This window comes from Microtus oregoni, unplaced genomic scaffold (genome assembly GCF_018167655.1).
Source record: "Microtus oregoni isolate MIOR12 unplaced genomic scaffold, Mior012 000049F_ref0000343, whole genome shotgun sequence".
In the NCBI taxonomy this organism is placed as follows: Eukaryota; Metazoa; Chordata; class Mammalia; order Rodentia; family Cricetidae; genus Microtus; species Microtus oregoni.
The window spans coordinates 730,383-750,427 of NW_024543223.1; the positions used below are offsets into that span (position 1 = coordinate 730,383).

The following is a 20,045-nucleotide window of genomic DNA, read 5'->3' on the forward strand; positions in this document are numbered from 1 at the left end:
GGTTTCTCTGTGTAACAGTCCTGGCTGTCCCGGAACTCACTCTGTAGATCGCCTGACCTCGAACTCACAGAGATCTGCCTGCCTCCGCCTCCCGAGTGCTGAGATTAAAGGTGTGCACCACCACTGCCTGGCTCCCACTCCCTATATTTTTTTGGTTTTTCGAGACAGGGGACCGAGGACCCATGCTAGCCTTATCGCAAGATCTGAGCCCATAAGGGGTGGCTCATGCCCTTAATCCCAGCACTGGGGAGGCAGAGGCAGGCGGATCTCTGTGAGTTCGAGACCAGCCTGGTCTACAGAGCTAGTTCTAGGACAGGCTCCAAAGCCACAGAGAAACCCTGCCTCGAAAAACCAAAAAAAAGCTTGCTGTATGTATTAAAGAAGCTTCAAATTCCTCAACTACTTCAGAAGGTAAGGAAGGACAATCACGGTCCCTTTGGTAATTGGAGTTCTTGTAAAGAGAAGCTGGAGGATCAGGCAGGTAAGTGGGGGCCAAAATGGAATTTCGGCGGGACGATGCGTTTCTCTAGGGGCGGTCTCCATCCACGAAGCACCTCGTGAGGTGCGGCCCGAGCTTCCACAGGTTTCCCGGGAAAGGCGCCGCCTGCGCTTCTCCACCAGTCTTGCTAGAGTAGGCGTACGCTTTACGAACAAAAGCGTTCGGAGTGACCACCTCTCTAGCCACTCAACGCCGAGCACAACCCCGCGCCCCTGGCTCAGTGCAACTTTCAATTGGTGAAGTGGCCCTGGAGGAGGCGGGACAGAGAGGAAGTTCCGCCTTCCTTGGCACTTCAGCCAATCATAGCCTCTGAGATGTGGTTAGGTTGCATCCTTGTGTAGCGTTCTGAGTGGCCTGAGGGCGGGGCGGGGGCCCGGCGGGTCGCGGAGGTGGGGGTTGGTGGAGGACTCTTCCCGAGGGCGCGCGGAGCCGAGCCGGTGACAGACGCGCACGCGTGCGTGCGCTCCGGACTCCTGCGCGGCCCCGCGAACCCCGTCGGGCCGCTGAGAGGCGCGCGGCGTCCGCGCCGCAGCCGTCTAGGATTCCAGCCCAGGGGCGTCCCCGGGCGTCCCCAGCCCGAGGCTCCGAGTGCCGGGCCGCGCCCGCTCCTGCCCGCGTCCCGTCCCCGCAGCCGTCAGAGACTGTCCCTTAACTCGCCTCTCCGCTCCGAGGGCCGGGTCCTCGCGGCCCATGGTGGCCGCTGGGGACCCACGCAGCCTAGGTCTGTTTCGGGCCGGCCAGCCGGCCACCATGGTGGCCCTGAGGCCTGTGCAGCTCCTCCAGGGGGGCTAATAGACCCAGAGCCTAGGGGTGAGAGGGTCCCAGGCCAGAACCCTGCGCCATGGCTGGAGCCATCGCTTCCCGCATGAGCTTCAGCTCGCTCAAGAGGAAGCAGCCGAAGACATTCACTGTGAGAATCGTCACCATGGACGCCGAGATGGAGTTCAACTGCGAGGTAACCGGCCGCCAGTCCCGACGGACTATGAGCGGAGAGCTGCGGAATCCCTGCCTGTCCGGCAGGAGTGCGCGTCCCCACCCACGGGGCGCCCTCGCTGCGGTGACAGTCGAGATGGAAGCTTGAGGGATTCTGTAGATACCATCTCTGGGCAAGGGTGGAGATGGTCAGAACCGGAAAGGACTTTCTAGGCCCAGATCACAAGTTAAAGCTAGTTGTTGCCTTTTAAAAACAAAACGTGGGTCTCTTGGGTTTGGCACTTCTTGAAAGTTATTTTCATTCATTTGTTATTGGAAAAAACTGGAATCTTCCATAGTTTACAGTGTGTAGGTCTTGCGCTTAATATTCCAGGGAGTTTTTCATTAGGAATTATTATGTACGCCAGATCTTAAAAATGACATCTAGCCAGGCATGGTGGCACACGCCTTTAATCCCAGCACTTGGGAGGCAGAGGCAGGCGGATTTCTGTGAGTTCGAGGCCAGCTTGGTCTATAGAGCTAGTTTCGGGATAGACTCCAAAACTACAGAGAAACCATGTCTCGAAAAACAAAAACCCAAAAAGTTGTTGAAAGTTTGTACTTTTCCCTGTCCAAAACTTTAAAGTTTCTAGGAAAAACTCTGAGGAAAGAGTGACTTACGTTTACTTTCCGTAGTTTCTAACATGGTAATAATAGCTATCATCTGTTGAAAGCGTGTGTGTGTGTGTGTGTGTGTGTGTGTGTATGCTGTGCAGGCACTCCATCACTGGGTTATATCCACAGACATTTATACATTTAACTCTCAAAAAACAAAACAACCACCAAAAAAAAAATCAGTCAGGATTATGACCCTGGAATATATTCGATCTGGTTTCCTGGCCCATTGCTTCTAAAACCCTTGATATGTCCAGAGTAATAAGTGTCTTCTTGTGAGCTAATAAGTTGGCTTTAGTTTAGGATTCAGCTTGGTTGCCAGAAAGGCTTAGTTAGCATCCTTAAGGTTGGGACTTCTCAATTCTTCACTCAAGCAAGATGGGATTGATGGTTAGATTGATCACCAAACGCTAGTGATTTAATCAATAATGCCTTTATAATAAGCCTCCATAAACTCCCAAAAGGAAGGTGTTTAGAGAGCTTCCATCTGAACATGTGTACTAGGAGTGGGCATACAACTCTTCACCCTTCCCCACATGCCTTGCTTTATGCATTTAAGAAAGCTGGTAATAATCTTGTGTCCTTTGTAATATCCCTGATTTAAAAAAAAATAGATAAATATGAGTGTGAGGTGCTCTACTAAACAAACTGAACCCAAAGAGGCAGTGGGGTACCTCAGTTTGTTGCTAGTCAGAAGCCTGTGCTTGGCATCAGACACAGGAGGCTGACTTGTGTTGTGTGGCTGACACTAACCCATGAGATTTAACATTCCAAGTAGTGTGTCAGAATTGAATTAAAGGACACTCAGCTGGTATCTGATGAAAGAAAGAATTGTTTGATTGGTTGATATTGCCCCATCTTATTTAACTTTTTTTTAAATATTTATTTATTTATTTATTATGTATACAATATTCTGTTTGCTTGTATGTCTGCAGGCTAGAAGAGGGCACCAGACCTCATTACAGATGGTTGTGAGCCACCATGTGGTTGCTGGGAATTGAACTCAGGACCTTTGGAAGAGCAGGCAATGCTCTTAACCTCTGAGCCATCTCTCCAGCCCCTAACTTTTTAATTTTTATTGTTTACCATTTTGTTGAAATATTTTTGGCCAGGTGTGTCAGTTCACACCTATAAACCCAGTGCTTAGGAGACTGAGCCAGAGGATTGTGAGAGTTCAATGCTAGCGTGGGCTATAGAATGTGGCAATAGCCTCTGAAAGCGGCGGTGGTGATGCTTTCAGAAGCAGCAACAGGTGGATCTCTGTGAGTTTGAGGCCAGGGTAGTCTACAGAATGGTTCCAGAACAGCCAAGCCATGGCTACACAGAGAAACCCTGTCTTGAAAAATCAAAACCAAAAAAAAAAAAAATGTGGAAAAAAACTTTAGTATTTCCTTCCTTCTTACATATGTAGAGTGCCTCAAGATTTTGAGCTTTAGACTAAGCTTTTAGCCAGGCTGGTACTTAATTTAGTCTTTGCTACCCAGCAACATTAGTAGGAGTGACAGTAAGTCAGGAGTTACCAGATTGTACACATGGCTGTGTAGTAGTCAATCATTTCAGCTTTACAGGCTCTTGGAACTGTTGGGACAAACTACTCAGCTCCTAAGCTTTGGTTTTAGCTGACTGTATCAGGAGCTCCACTGATACAGTAGTTTCTACTCCAAAACTAGAGAACATAATTTTGAAAACACACTTTGGAAATAGTTGTAAGGGTGAACAACTGCTACAGCAAGAAATCAGTGGAAATTCAATAAGGTGAGAGGTAGTAGTTTGAATAAAGACTTCAAGACTGGCAGTGCTTCTTTCCCCCTTCGGATGAGTTAGATAGGTTCCATCCTTGTTGCTGAGGCTGACTGAGTCTTAGGAAGGTGTCCTGGAGAGTGGAGCCGCCTTTTTCTACCCAATCCCTACCTGTGGAATAGGGTGTGGCATACTCAGAAGGTTTAGGACCTAACTGCTCTTTCCTTGACCTTGACTTGTGAGGCAGTTATTGACCTCAGAAAAGGCAAGTTGAAACCTCACCCTGTTGTGTTTTTTTCCACCAAAAACTCGGTCCTGAAATTGGTGGGGAAAGGAACAGAGAAAAGCTTGCCATTATCCCTATCCCCATCTCCAGAATCCTGGTTCAGATTTTGCCTGGTGAATGGAGGGAGCAGGACTTAAACAGAGTTGTTGACTAGGGGGGATAGCTCTAATAAAGCTGGTGCAGGTGGCCCAGATTAAACCCCTAGTACCAAACCCACAAACAAACAAAACCCAGATTGTCCTAATCTTACCCAGAGGACATAACTTCACCTTGAAAAACTCTAGGACAAGTCTGAGGCCTTTTCTGAGGCCTCTCAGCAGTAATGCTCCTTTATTCCCCTGGGAACCAAAGACCTAACAACTACACATGCATGTACTGGAATGTTGGGAACTTCCCATCTCCCTGAGTCCTTGTGAATGTTCTCCAAATAGAACTCAGTTATTGGAATTGGGGCAAGATAACCCTTAGACGTTGACTCAGTTCCTTGGCCTTGGTTAGGGGATACTGACTCAGTTCCTAGGATATGGTTAGGATGACTCACAGATGTTCCTCTTACCTCGCCTGATCTAGCAAACACTCTCTCACTGTGCCTCAGATGAGTCCCCCCTCCCCCTTGTTTCTATGGCATTTTACTTTAAAAGTAGCCTATACCAGCTATTTGGGGTCTTTTGGCTTCTTGAATGCTGAAAGACCCTGTCGCGACAGAATTAAATTCTCTTGCTTTTACATCAACTGTGGTGTGAGAGTGGTATCTTGGGGTGACTCCTCCTAGTAGATGGACTTCAGGGTCCAACAACCTGAAACACAGTGGGAAAGTTTATGCCTGAAGACAGTCTTGAGAGTACTAGGTTTTAGTGAGAAAAGGTTGGATTTCATGAAGACACAGCCTAGGCTATATGTTTTCCAGTTTTCAAGAAATTATTAGGGAACTCTTCTTAGGTAAGAATAGAGATCAAACATTTACCTCAGCAGCTCCCTCAGAGTAACCAGCAATCAGTAGGCTAGTTTGTATACAGGTTGTGCCCCAGGGCATTGTTACAAATATTAGAAAAACAAGGCACAATTAGAATTTAACAGCTAGCTAGATGGTCATGGAAAGGGAAGACTAAAGCATGTCATTCAAGGTTCACTACCCAAATAAACACCTGTGAGGAAAAGTCACAGGCCTTCACACTGTGAGATAAATAGATTTTGTTAAAGTCATCCAACCAGTCACAAAACAAATAAGTAAATGATAAGTCTTGAAGTTGGATTTGATGGTCTGTGTCTGTAATCTTAGCTCTTTCAAGACTGAGGGCAGGGGAATGGAACAGTCAAGGCCAGCCTGAGTTACAGAGCAAGTCCTGTCTCAAAAACACAAGGACAGAGTGCTGCCCTTCCCCCACCAAATAAAAGCCCTGGTTAGGGCATCTGTATCCAGAGTCACTAAAATATATTAACTGAAATATCCAAAACATCAAAAACGTTGAGATACGCAAAGAAACGGGAAAATATGACCAGTACAAGGAAGGAAGAGGAGGTGGGTATGGGAAAGCTAGCTACAGAAGTCCCTGTGAGAGCGAACAGGAGTCAGAGTTAACAAAAAAAGGCTTTAGGGTAGATTGTTCAGTCTTTAAACTGCTTGCCATGCAAGTATGAGAATCTGAGCTTTGATCCTAAACACCCATCTAAAAGCTGTGCTGGAAAGTGGAAGCGGGAAGATCTCTGGAGCTTGCTGGCCAGCCAGTTTAACTGAATCATTGAGCTCTAGTGTCAGTGAGTGACCTTGTCACTCAAAGGTAGAGAGTAATAGTGGAAGACACTTGATATTGACCTAAGGCTTCCACATTTCCATGCGCACCACACAAGTACGCATCCGTGTACAAGCACACACTCTTGAATGCACACACAAGATTTAGCCATTATAAATATATTCCCAGAACTTAAGGGAAGCACAGAGTAGTAAAATAAGGCAACAGGATACTGCCAAATCAAATGGATGTCACTAAAGAGAGAAATTATAAAAGAGAGTCAAATGAAAGTTCTAGAGTTGAAAAGTCCAATAGCTAGTATAAAATATTCAATAGAGGAACCCCAGTTATAAATTTGGACTGTCAGAAGAAAGAAGTCAACTAAGAATTAGATCTAATAAAGTTGAATATAGGTTAGTCATTTCAGAGTGGTGAAGATGAGATAACCAAGAACTGGGAGGATTTGTTGCTCAAAAACCTACCTTACAGGGGATTAAGGGGTTCTTCAGGCTGAAAGCAAGAGACCTCAGTAATTCAAATGTGCATGAGAAAATAGTAGAGGCAATTATGTGATCATATAAGATGCTGTAAGCACATAATTTTCTCCTTAACTGATTAAAAATGTTTAAGTGTTTGTAATGTTAAACATAAAATATGTATTTTATGTATAACACATTTGGTAACAATAACAAAAGAAATGTGTTGAAAAAAAGCTATAATGGGTTAAGGAAATGACTACAGAATAGCTGTAATAATGAATTAGTGTGTATGTAAATTTGATATATGTCTATACTAATACCACATTAGAACATTTCTGGATCACTTAAAGTGAACTAATGTAAACCTGAAATTGATTTTGATAAGTCAAGATTATATGATAAGCTCCAGAGCTGCTACTTTTAGTAGATCTAAAAATATGAACACAGGACTTAGAGAGATGGCTCAGTAGTTAAGAGCACTTGTTGCTCTTGCAAAGGACCCAGAATTCCAGGATTGGTTCCCACACCCATATGTCAGCTCATAATTGTAACTCCAGTACCAGGGTATCTGATGTCCTCTCTGACCTCCGTGGGCATTGCATTCATGTGGCATTCTACATGCAGACAGTATACTCATACACAAAACAATGAATTTTTCTTTAAAAAAGAAAAAGGTTATTAGCCGGGCGATGGTGGCGCACGCCTTTAATCCCAGCACTCGGGAGGCAGAGGCAGGCGGATCTCTGTGAGTTCGAGACCAGCCTGGTCTACAGAGCTAGTTCCAGGACAGGCTCCAAAGCCACAGAGAAACCCTGTCTCAAAAAACCAAAAAAAAAAAAAAAAAAAAAAAAAAGGTTATTAAAATTTATTTATTTGGTTTGGTTTTTTTGAGACAGGGTTTCTCTGTGTAGCCTCTGCTCTGCAGAGGAAGCTGACCTTGAACTCAAATCCATTTACTTCTGATTGATTTCCAAATACTGAGATTAAAGGCATGAAATACCGGGGGCTGGAGAGATGGCTCAGAGGTTAAGAGCATTGCCTGCTCTTCCAAAGGTCCTGAGTTCAATTCCCAGCAACCACATGGTGGCTCACAACCATCTGTAATGAGGTCTGGTGCCCTCTTCTGGCCTGCAGGCATACACACAGACAGAATATTGTATACATAATAAATAAATAAATAAATAAATATTAAAAAAAAGGCATGAAATACCTTACCTATTTACCTATTTTGTTGTTTTGGTTTTTGTTTTTGGAGACAGGGTTTCTCTGTAGCTTTGGAGCCTATCCTGGAACTAGCTCTTGTAGACCAGGCTGGTCTCGAACTCACAGAGATCCGCCTGCCTCTGCCTCCCGAGTGCTGGGATTAAAGGTGTACACCACAACACACCTGGCATCAATAAAATTTTAAATGTGTTTCATTTAAACTGGTAAGATCAATGGGTAGATGAGATGGCCCAGCAGGTTCTTGCTGCCAAGTCTGAAAGCTGAGTTTGATCCTGGAACTCACACAGTGCAAGGAGAGAATGAGTTGCAGCAAGTTATCCTCTAGCCTCCACACAAATATACATATAGACCAACGTGTACACACACCCTAAAGGAAATGGTTTTTTATTTTTTATTTATTTACTTAATTTTCGAGACAGGGTTTCTCTGTAGTTTTTGGTGCCTGTCCTGGAGCTAGCTCTTGTAGACCAGGCTGGCCTCGAACTCACGGAGATCCGGCTGCCTCTGCTTCCCAAATGCTGGGATTAAAGATGTGTGCCACCAGTGCCTGGTGTAGGAAATGTTTAAGAAAATTAAAAATTTAAATTTACTTTATGAGTGTTTTTCATGTGGGTATATATGTGCAGCACATGTGTACAATGCACTTGGCGGTCAGAACACGGTAGAGATGTGTAAATCTTGGAGCTTTGTGGCCAGCCAGTTGTTGAGCTCTAGGTTCAGTGAGAGATTCTGTCTCCAAAACAAAAAAAAAAGGTGAAGCATAATTGAAGAAGACATTTGACACAAGTCAGTGCATTGGCACACATGTATACACACATATACACTGTACCCCCACATGACATTAAATTAAAAATAGATTTAATTACATACATAAAAAAATAGACTTAATTAAAATTTAAAACTTTTGTGCTTCAAAGGGCAGAGTTAAATGAAGAGAAAAAGTAACAAATGGTATAGTTGAGAAGGGACTTTGTGATGATTGTTCATCAGTGTCAACTTGACTGGATTTTTTTAAAAAATACTTATTATGTATACAATATTTGTCTACATGTATTCCTGCAGGCCAAAAGAGAGCACCAGACCTCATTACAGATGGTTGTGAGCCACCATGTGGTTGCTGGGAATTGAACTCAGGACCTTTAGGAAGAGCGGGCAATGCTCTTAACCACTGAGCCATCTCTCCAGCCCTTGACTGGTTTTAGAATTACCATAGAAACATACTTGAGCCTTCAATCCCAGCAGTCACAGAGGCAGACAGTTCTCTGTGAGTTCAAGCCCAGTTTGACCTACAGAACAGCCAAAGTTACATGTTGAGACCCTGTCTAACATTCCCTCAGCTCTTACCCCCAAAATATCTGAGTATGTTTCCAGAAAGTTTTAATTGAAAAGGGAAGCCACACTCTGAATGTGAGTGGTATCATCGCATAGACTCCGGTCAAACTGAATAAAAAGGATAAAGCAAGCTGAATGTAAGAATTTCTCTTTGCTTCCTGTAATATGAGCACCTTGCCACCACACCTTCCCTGCCATAATAGACTATCCTCTCAAACTGTGGGTCAGAACAAACTCTCTGATTTACTTTTTAGTGCAACAAGAAAGCTAATTCAGACTTACATCTGAAACATAACTCTTTTTAAATTTCTTTTTATTTTTATGTGCATTGGTGTTTTGCCTGCATGTGTATCTGTAAAAGTGTCAGAACTCATGGAGCTGGAGTTACAGACAGTTGTGAGCTGCCATGTGGGTGCTGGGAATTGAATTGGGTCCTCTGGAGGAGCAGCCAGTGCTAATAAGTGCCGAGTCATCTCTCTAGACTTATAAATAATTCTTATATTTCAATAATCAAAAGACAACCCATTTAATAAATAGACATAAGACCGGAATAGACCTTTCCTAATGAAGATACATAGCCAGTAAATACAAGAAGAGATACTCAGTGTCATTAATCATCAGAAAGTGTAAATCAGAAGCAGCACAGTGAGAACTTTACTGCAAAGGCAGTAAGATTCCAGGAATGAAAAGTTATGTAGTGTCGCTGTGAATGTGGAGAAAGCCATTGTGAAAGATCGTGTGGTGGTTCCTCACCCTAAGCATAGTTTCTAGCAGTCCTACTCATAGACCCATCAGACAGAAATAATGTGTTCACAGAGAAACTCATGGCTGGATTATTCACAATAGCCAGGAAGTGAAAACAGCTGCTGTCCACCAGCAGATAGCTTATGCATTCTATGGGATATGATTTGGCAATAAAATGGAATGACGTATCAATACATGTTTCAACAGACCTTTAAAACAGGAGTCACAGGAGAACATGTAATTCCATCCATGGAAAAGCTAGAGTAGGATATTAATGGAGACAGATTATAGATTAGTGGTTGCTCAGGACTCAGAAAGTGAATGGGAGTTTAGGGGTATTTTAACTTAAGGATATGAAGTTTCTTCTTGAAGTAATGAAAATGTTCTTGAAGCTGAAGGTTAGAGTGTGTATTGAGCATCTGTAAGGCTCTAGATTCCATTCCCATTGCTGAAAAACAAATAAAATCAAAATTACTATGGGCAATATGTAATCTGCCAGCTGGGAGCCAAGGAATACCATAATGAACCTCATACCAAGACATTTATTGGGAGAAAAAAAAAACCAGGAGGGTGGCTGCTATTGTTTTTTTTAAATTGATATTTATTGAGCTCTACACTCTGCTCCCCTCCCTGCCTCTCCCTTCCCACCTTCAACCCTCTCCCAGGGTCTCCATGCTCCCGATTTACTCAGGAGATCTTGTCTTCTTATATTTTCTACTTCTCATGTAGATTGGATCTATGTAAGTCTCTCTTAGTGTCTGTATTGTTGTCTAAGTCCTCTGGGATTGTGGTTTGTAGGCTGGGTTTCTTTGCTTTATGTTTAAAAACCACCTATGAGTGAGTACATGTGATAATTGTCTTTCTGTGTCTGGGTTACCTCACTCAAAATAATGTTTTCTAGCTCCATCCATTTTCCTGCAAAATTCAAGCTGTCGTTATTTTTTTCTGCTGTGCAGTACTCCATTGTGTAAATGTACCACATTTTTCTTCTCCATTCTTGGATCGAGGGGCATTTAGGTTGTTTCCAGGTTCTGGGTATGACAAACAAAGCTGCTATGAACATAGTTGAGCACATGTCCTGATGGCATGATTGAACATCCTTTGGATTTATACCCGAAAGTGGTATTACTAGGTCTTGAGGAAAGCTGTTTCCTAATTTTCTGAGAAATCTCCACACTGACATCCAAAGGGGTGTACCAGCTTGCATTCCCACCAGCAATGCAGAAGTGTTCCCTTTTCCCCACAACCTCTCCAACATAAGTTGTCATCAATGTTTTTGATTTTGGCCATTCTTAGAGGTGTAAAATGTAATCTCAGAGTTGTTTTGATTTGCATTTCTCTGATGACTAAGGATGTTGAACATTTCCTTAAGTGTCTTTCAGCCATTTCAGATTCCTCTGTTGAGAGTTCTCTGTTTAGGTCTGTACTGCAATTTTTGTTTTAAACTTAAGCAAGATCTTGAATATTTATTTATTTATTTATTTATTTATTTATTTAGTATACAATATTCTGTGTGCATGCCTGCAGGCCAGCAGAGGGCACCAGACCTCATTCCGGATGGTTGTGAGCCGGTTGTGGTTGCCGGGAATTGAACTCAGGACCTTTGGACGAGCAGGCAATGCTCTTAACCACTGAGCCATCTCTCCAGCCCCCTCCAATTTTTTTTAATTGTATTATGTGATCTTTTGGTGTTCAATTTCTTGAGTTCTTTATATATTTTGGAAATCAGACCTCTGTCTGATGTGGGGTTAGTGAACATCTTTTCCCATTCTGTAGGCTGTTGTTTTGTTGACTGTGTCGTTTGCTTTACAGAAGCTTTTAAGTTTCAGGAGGTCCCATTTATTAATTGTTTCTTTCAGTGTCTGTGCTGCTGGGGTTATATTTAGGAAGTGGTTCCCTGTGCCAATGCGTTTAAGTGTACTTCCCACTTTTTGTCTTCTATAAGGTTCAGTGTGGCTGGCTTTATGTTGAGGTCTTTGATCCATTTGGACTTGAGTTTTGTGCATGGTGATAGATATGGGTCTATTTTCATTTTTCTACATGTTGATATCCAGTTATGCCAGCACCACTTGTTAAATATTCTTTCTTTTTTCCATTTGATATTTTTTGCTTCTTTATCAAATATCAGGTGTTTGAAGATGTGTGGATTGATATCTGGGTCTTCTATTCGGTTCCATTGATCCTCCTGTCTGTACAGTCTGTTTTCAGTACTGTAGCTCTGTAGTAGAGTTTGAAGTCAGGGATGTCTCCAGAAGTCAGAAGTTCTTTTATTGCCCTTGGGTTATGGGGTGTGTGTGTGTGTGTGTGTGTGTGTGTGTGTTAAGAGATATTTGAGGCCGGGCGGTGGTGGCGCACGCCTTTAATCCCAGCACTTGGGAGGCAGAGGCAGGCGGATCTTTGTGAGTTCGAGACCAGCCTGGTCTACAAGAGCTAGTTCCAGGACAGGCTCCAAAACCACAGAGAAACCCTGTCTCGAAAAACTTAAAAAAAAAAAAAAAAGATGTTTGAGGTAATAAACGCAGGTAGATATTCAGGATGGAGAGAAGCCTGAGATGCCCTTCTGTGAAGATGGTGTAAGCTGTGTCTGGTTATTTCTCACGCCTCCGTACCGGTCCAGTTAGGGAAAATAGTTTTCTATGTCGGGGCCATGGGCCCTGACAGGCTATCCTGGGTTTTTTGCTTTTCCAAATGAAGTTGATTACTGTTCTTTCGAGGTCTTTGAAGAATTTTGCTGGGATTTTGATGGGCCCTGCGTTGAATCTGTAGATTGTTTTCTTTTTTTTTTTTTTACTCTTTATTCTTTTGGGACACCTGCCACCCAGCTCCCAAATAAATATACATGTAGGCTTACTCTTTCTTTTAAATGCCTGGCCTTAGCTTAGCTTGTTTCTAGCCACCTTTCCTATCCCTTCCCTCCTCTCCCCTCCCTCCCCCTCCCCTCCCTTCCTCTCCCCTCCCCTCCCCTTCCCTCCCCTCCCCTCCCTTCCCCTTTCTTCTTCCTTGTTTTTTTCTTTCAAGACAGGGCTTCTTTGTGTAGCTTTTGGAGCCTGTCCTGTAACTCTCTGTAGACCAGGCTGGCCTCGAACTCACAGAGATCCACCTGCCTCTGCCTCTTGAGTGCTGAGATTAAGTCGTGCACCACCACCACCTGTTAGCCAGCTTTTCTTAAGTTAGCCTGTCTACCATTTGCCTCTGGGCTTTTACCTTTCTCTATTTCTTACTTTTTTTTTTTTTTTTTTTTTTTTTGGTTTTTCAAGACAGGGTTTCTCTGTGGCTTTGGAGCCTGTCCTGGAACTAGCTCTTGTAGATCAGGCTGGCCTCGAACTCACAGAGATCCGCCTGCCTCTGCCTCCTGAGTGCTGGGATTAAAGGCGTGCGCCGCCACCACCCAGCTACCTTTCTCTATTTCTGTACATCTTTTCTTTCCTCCTTATTTTGTGTCTGGCTATGTGGCTGGTCCCTGGAGTCCTCCTCTCCTCCTTTTCCCATTCCTTCTTCTTTCTCTCTTTTTCCTTCTCTTTATTCTGTCTACCTGCTAACCCTACCTATCTTTTTGCCTTGCTGTTGTTGTTCCCCTCTTTTATTAGACCAATCAGGTATTTTAGACAGGCAAAGTAACACAGCTTCACAGAGTTAAACAAAAGCAGCATAAAAGATTGCAACATCTTTGCATCATTAAAATAAATGTTCCACATCATAAACAAATGTAACACATTGTAAAATAATGTTCCACAGCAGGCTGCCTCTGCTTAGGCTATAAACAGCAGCAAACTGAACAAGATAACAGGACTTGTATAGAGTTTCTTGGGAAGGGAGTGGAACTTTTCAGGGTGAAGCTTTCCAGGTTGGAGATTAGTGGGATTTCATGTCTAGAGATTAGGTTTTTACTTTGTAGGGTGGGGGCAGGTTCCAGCAGTTAGGGTAGTTAGAGTATTTTATGGGTGGAACCTGCTAAACAGATGGCCTTTGGAAAGGTCTGGCTCCTTGTGTGACTTGAGAGGCTTTCATGATGGTTATACAACCTTATGAATATGCTAAAAAATTGAACTGTACAATTTAGATAGATGAATTCTAAAAGCATGTGAATTATATCTTTAAAAAAAAATCTTTTTTGCCAGGCAGTGGTGGCGCACGCCTTTAATTCCAGCACTTGGGAAGCAGAGGCAGGTGGATCTCTGTGAGTTCAAGGCCAGCCTGGTTTACAAGAGCTAGTTCCAGGACAGGCTCCAAAGCTACACAAAGAAGCCCTGTCTTGAAAGAAAAACCAAAAACAAAAAAACAACACTTTTATAAAAGCCACCTTAGGCCAAATCTAAGCAGTGGCTATTACTCTGTTGTTATTTATAAAACTTTATGGACACAGAAATTTGAATTTTATGGATGATAAAAATGAAAAAATAGAGGGACTGGGGAGATGGCTCAGAGGCCCTGCTGCTCTTCCAGAGGACCTGAATTCAATTCCCAGCAACCACAGGGTGGCTCTCAACCATCTATAATGAGATCTGGTGCCCTCTTCTGGCATGCTGGCATACATGCACACAGAATACTGATGCATAATAAAGAAATATTTAAAAGATAGTTTTTTGAGTTAGAGATGACTTAGCAATTAAGAGCACTTCTTGTTCTTGCAGAAGACCTGGGGTTTATTCCTGGCATCCACATGGATTACAACTGCCAATAACCAGTTCCGGGAGATTTGATGCCCTCTTTTGACCTCTGTGGACACTAGGCATGCCCATGGTGCTCAGACATACATGTAGGCAGAATACTTATACAAAAGAATACCTCTTTTTTTTTTTTTTGATTTTTTGAGACAGGGTTTCTCCGTAGCTTTTGGTTCCTGTCCTGGAACTAGCTCTTGTAGACCAGGCTGGCCTCGAACTCCCAGAGATCTGCCTGCCTCTGCCTCCCGAGTGCTGGGATTAAAGGCGTGCGCCACCACCGCCCGGCAAAAGAATACCTCTTTAAAAAGTTTTATAAACTAAAAAATAATTCTTAGCTCTATGTAGAATAAGGACATTTTGGGTCTTGTGGACCGTAGTTTGATGGCCTCTAATAAGTTCTTGCTTAACGTTATGAGAGAGTCTGATCGACTAGCCAGTAGGGAAAAGAATTTTGTTTGACATTTATTCAACCGTAATTTTGTCAAGAAAACCTTTTTTTTAGGGGTGTGTGACATGAAGTTTCGAGATGGAGATTTCTCTGTGTAGCTGTGGAGCCTGTCCTGGAACTAGCTTTGTAGACCAGACTGGGCTCGAACTCATAGAAATCTGCCTGCCTCTGCCTTCCAAGTGCTGGGATTAAAGGCATGTGCCATCACTGCCTGGTGATGTGGAGTTGTTAATAAAACCTGGGTAGATTCTGATCTAGGAATTCTGTAGTGGAACTAAGAAATCTATTTCTCATTAGCTGTCAGATGATGCCAGTGGTGCTAGCCCAGTGACCACAATTTAAGTAGCAAAGCAGCAATAGAAAGCACATGAACTTTGAAATAAGACAGACTGAGTCTCAAAGTTCTGCCTCTTTTCCTATCCACTTCTGCTTAGGATGTGATATTTACGCTCTATTGGCTCTTTCCACACCAGTAAAGTGGGACTGATAGTGCTGGCCCTGCACACTTGTTTCAAGATTGTGTGATGCTTAGTGCCTAAGGAAAAAGGAGCAGAAAGGGCAATAACTGGCCTGAACAAGGAGGCTTGCATCACCTTAGGCACTGTCTTCTTGTGATTTTTGTTAAGTCAGTGCATCTCCCTGGACATCAAATTATAGTGGAAACACCACTTATAAATGATGTTTGAATATTCTGTTAAAAGTAATAATAGTTTGTTCTGTGGTGGTAGAGAGAGCGTGGAGAAGCAAATAGTCTCACTCTCTGCCATGCTTTTGTGCCAAGCTTCTGCAAGGAGATGCAGATATGCCTCCAGTGAAAACAGAAAGCCGGTACTTGTGGAACTCTTGGCTTTGTTAAGGTCAGATGGTAATGACCTTCCAAGAAGGACTCGATTTTAGATTCAGTGGGAACTGGCACATGAGTCAGGTTACCTTATGGCAATAAGTTCAGGATTTTTGCTGCAGAGATGGGGGTGGACTCTCTTTCTTGCTCTGTTTGCTGCATTGCACAATTGGCTCGATGCTCTAGAAAAATTTTCCACTTGAGAGATTTGATATTTGTCATCTTGAGAAAGTGGGTGCTGAATGTAATTTGCCAGGAGGCTAAATGGATATGTTATTTCTTATCTAGGCTGGAATTTTGCTCTAATAATTCAATCTATCAGTAAGATAGCCAAATTTGAAAAATGTCTCAAAATTGAGTTGTGGGAGATTCTTATACTGTATTACATAGGAAACAAAGCTTTCTCATGTTATTTGACATTTTAAATGTTTTCACCACAACCAATGTGTTTATGATCAATTGAATGCCAACATTACAGGTCATTACACTATATAAGAAGTAGACATAGTTTTTCAATAACAGAAAGAACCTTCAATGGCAGGGCAGAAGGAATAATTTTGGTAATTTTAGTAGGATATTTATTCCTATACTTTCCAAAATGTCAGCAAATAACACCTGGAAGTTATGGTTGTGACTATTTTGTAGCCTGTATAGGATGTTAGGACTGCATGTGTGTACACTAAGGAATTTCTTATTACAGAAGAAAGGCTGTCATCATCCTCTTTTACTACGTGTGTTCTGTTTGTTTGTTTTTTGTTTGTTTTTTGAGACAGGGTTTCTCTGTGGTTTTGGAGCCTGTCCTGGAACTAGCTCTTGTAGACCAGGCTGGCCTCGAACTCACAGAGATCCACCTGCCTCTGCCTCCCGAGTGCTGGGATTAAAGGTGTGCGCCACCACCGCCCGGCGGGTACTACATGTGTTCTATGGATATAAGCAGTGCCTTTGAATGATCTGTGGTCTGTGATGTGGACAGGATAGGTTGAAGGGTGACCTAGTGGAGAGGCAGGGAGCATGCTGGTTTAGTGCTATTGTTCCATGAATCCCGTGTCTGGTCTTTATGGGAGGAATGCCTAGGGAATAGCAATGACTGTGTGTCATGTGTAATGTTCAGTGCTTTAAATGCATGATTCCATTTGGTCCAACAGGGCTTCATTTGTTTATTCAGGAGATACTGAGTTCCCACATGGTTGAGGCAGCCAGCATCACCTAGTAGTGATCAACATCATTTTGGACGTGAGTGTTGTTTACTTTGTTTCTCGGCGGGAAAGGGGATTAGACAGAGTAAATAGCTTACCTAATGTCTCAGTGGAACCACTGTCTATTCAAGAAGAGAAGATGGGCACATCATTAAAATCACTAGCCATATGATGTTCCAATCAACACTCCATTGCATGTATGGTAGTGTCCCTATAAGTTTATAACAGAACTGGAAAATTTCTATTGCCTAGCATTTTTTGTTTAGTTTTATTTTATTTATATTTGATTTTAATTTTTTGTTTTGTTTTCTTTTTGAAACAGAATTTCACTATCTAGCCTTGGTTGTCCTAGAACTTGCTTTGTAGACCAGGCTAGCCTTGAACTCACAGAGATCCACCAGCCTCTGCCTCCCAAGTGCTGAGATTAAAGGTGTGTACCGCCTAGCTAGTTTTTTAATTTTAATTAAACTAAAAAAAATTACTGGGGCAAAAGGGCATGCACATGGATGGCCTTGAACTCTTCTGTGTGTAGAAGAGGATGACCTGGAGTCATAGAGTTAGAGGGTGCTGCCTCTGTGGAACTGAGTTTTTACCTCTCTCTTGTATCACCTGTAAGATAGAGAGAGCTCAGCAGTTAAAGGCACCGACTCTTCTGCCAGAGGACCTGGGTTCAATTCCCAGCACCCAAATGGCAACTAACAACAGTGTATAACTCTAAGATCTGACAGCCTCACACAGACATGAATGTAGGTGAATCATCAATCCATATAAAATAAAAATAAATAAATTATTTAAAGGAAACAATGGGAGTTGTCATGATTCTTCTTGTATCATTATTGGCAAAATACTTAGGCCAATACCTGGCACAAAGTAGGACTATGTAAGGGCTTTTGCATAAGTGGAAATATGTCCTGAGCCCCTTACCATTTCTCTGTTCCTTTCAGCCTCTCTTGCACTTTGTCACACATCCTCTTGTCCCATTGCTTTCCCAGTTTCTGCTCACAGGGCGTTTGTATGGGCCAGCCCAGTGACTCGAATGCCTTCCTCACTTGTTTCCTGGAATAGAGATATTAATAATTCTAAATTAATTAGTAATTAATTCTTAAATTAATTAGTAATTAATTCTTAAATTAATTACTGATTCTAAATATTACTAATTTAGGTTGCAGTTCAAGCTTGCTTTTTGTGCCGGATGTCACATTGCTGCTTAAAGGTGGGCCTGGGATCTGAATCCAGGGAACCTGTCTTTCAAGCCAGCCCTTTCTCCACCATATATGACACTCAGTAGGAATCTCCACACAGAAAGAAGAAAATGTTACCCCCCCCCGACTTCTGAGAATTTAAGTATTTGGTAAATAGTTAAAAAAGTGGGAATAAACTTTTTCTCTTTCTTTTTTCTTTCTTTTCTCCCCTAGATAGGGTTTCTCTAAGTACCTCTGGGTGTCCTGGAACTCACTCTGTAGACCACCTGGCCTCAAACTCAGAGATTCCCTCCCTCTGTCTAGGATTAAAGGTGTGCACCACCTTTAATAATGTGACAACTTATTTGTCTTTGTCATTATTTTATTTTATTTATTACACTTGGTGTAAGATTCTATCTCAAAACCATTTTGCAAACTCGCCAGTGGGCTTATATTTTGCTGGGTAATGACATGACTAACAACCCCTGCTGTATTGCCTGGATATCTAGTTTGTCCTTGAGGTCACTTGAAAATTTTTTGTAAGTGAATCTTTTTCAGTTGCCCATGATCAGCTTGGAATTCAAGCTTTTGGCCTAAAGTAAAGCTTATTTCACAGTAGTTAAGTATTTTCTAGTTGAATACTTCACATTCCTTATGGTTCGAGTGGTTCTTCTCTGTATTCAGCCTGTCCTTCCAAGACTTTGCTACATCCCCAGTCTTGTTTTAATTTTCTTTATTTTTTTTAGAAGTTCGCCTCTCCCTTTCCTCCATTTGTGTCTATAGTTCAGTTTTAGAGGAGCCCAAATCAAGATCATCAGAGCACAGTTTTGGACAGTAAGAGGAAAGGGACTGCAAGCATATTACTACAGTTGCATGACTTTTTCAGTTTCAGAATAGCTCGTGTGTGTGTGTGTGTGTGTGTGTGTGTGAGAGAGAGAGAGAGAGAGAGAGAGAGAGAGAGAGAGAAACCAAGGAAAGGTACTGACTTTCTTTCCAAGGTGTTCATGGTCTAGTTGGAGATGCAAAACATATATGAAAAGATACTGTAAAAAGTTTCTGTGTATATACACATAGACACCTCAAACATTTTGTACTTGGAATCAAACTGAAATTGGGATAGAAGTCATGTACTGTGGCATGTGTGCCTGTAGTCTCAGCTACTTAGGAGGTTGAGGTGGGAGAATTACTTGAGCCCAAGAGTTTAGGACCATCCTGGGCAATGTATTGAGATTGTTGTCTCTTTAAAAAACAAAAACGCCACCACAAAAAAAAAAAAGGCAAAGTTGTATGATGGTGGCACACGAATTTAATCCTAGCAATTGGGAAGCAGATGAATCTCTGTGAGTTTGAGGCCAGCCTGGTCTACAGAGCTAGTTTAGTTTTAGGACAGTCAAGGCTACACAAAGAAACCCTGCCTTGAGAAAAAAAAAAAAAAACAAAGCAAAAACTTTTTAGAAACATGTATAGTAGTGGGTGCTGGAACAAAACCAGGCAGATGTAAGGGTCTATTGAGTGTAAGAACAAGGGTCTTCTACCAAATATGAATAGTTACCAAGATTAAGGGTGAGAACCAAGGCCTGCGGTGGGAGGGAGTTCACTGAGCAAACTTGACTAGAGTTGGACTCTGGTCTACACACCTTCTCTGTATGTGCTTCTCTATCACTTATATAAAATCATCGAGAGCCTGGAGCTAGGCTCTAAAGACCTGATTTCTAGGCTGAGCTCTCTTGGGCGTGTTAAACACCTTCCCTAGTTGTTCATCTGTACAATGAAGGGAAGAAGTCACATTTCAAAGGTTTCAGCTTCTGCCTTAGAAGAATGATTCCCACCTTCTGTTTTTGTGAGACAGAATCTCAATGTGTAGACTCAGCTGGCTTCTTTCTGGATCCTTCTACCTTAGCCTCCTGTGTGCTGGTAGTACAGGCATACATCACCCTTCCCAACCTTTTTCTTGGTTTTTGATGACTTCCCCAGTGATTTGTGCTAGTTTTATATTACTGTCTGAGAATATTTTTTGGCACTTGCTTAGTTTTAATTTCAGAGTTTAAAGCATTTGAAACTTAGAAAACCCAGAACTGCATTTTCTCAGAGCTA

At 42.5% G+C, this 20,045-nt stretch overlaps 1 protein-coding gene across 7 annotated transcripts in view; it reads left to right on the plus strand.

Annotated features, from left to right (window-relative positions):
* Nucleotides 1-860: 860 nt before the first annotated feature.
* LOC121436439 (merlin) overlaps nucleotides 861-20,045 on the plus strand; it is a 93,157-nt gene continuing 73,972 nt past the window's right edge. For 6 of the 7 annotated variants that reach the window (XM_041636330.1, XM_041636329.1, XM_041636328.1 and 3 more), the window contains exon 1: nucleotides 861-1,454. In XM_041636330.1, coding sequence (XP_041492264.1) covers nucleotides 1,341-1,454 — 114 coding nt within the window. In that variant the 5' untranslated portion in view covers nucleotides 861-1,340. Of the gene's footprint in view, nucleotides 1,455-16,752; nucleotides 16,808-20,045 lie in introns of those variants that run through there. The other variant, XM_041636331.1, reaches the window with a different exon arrangement.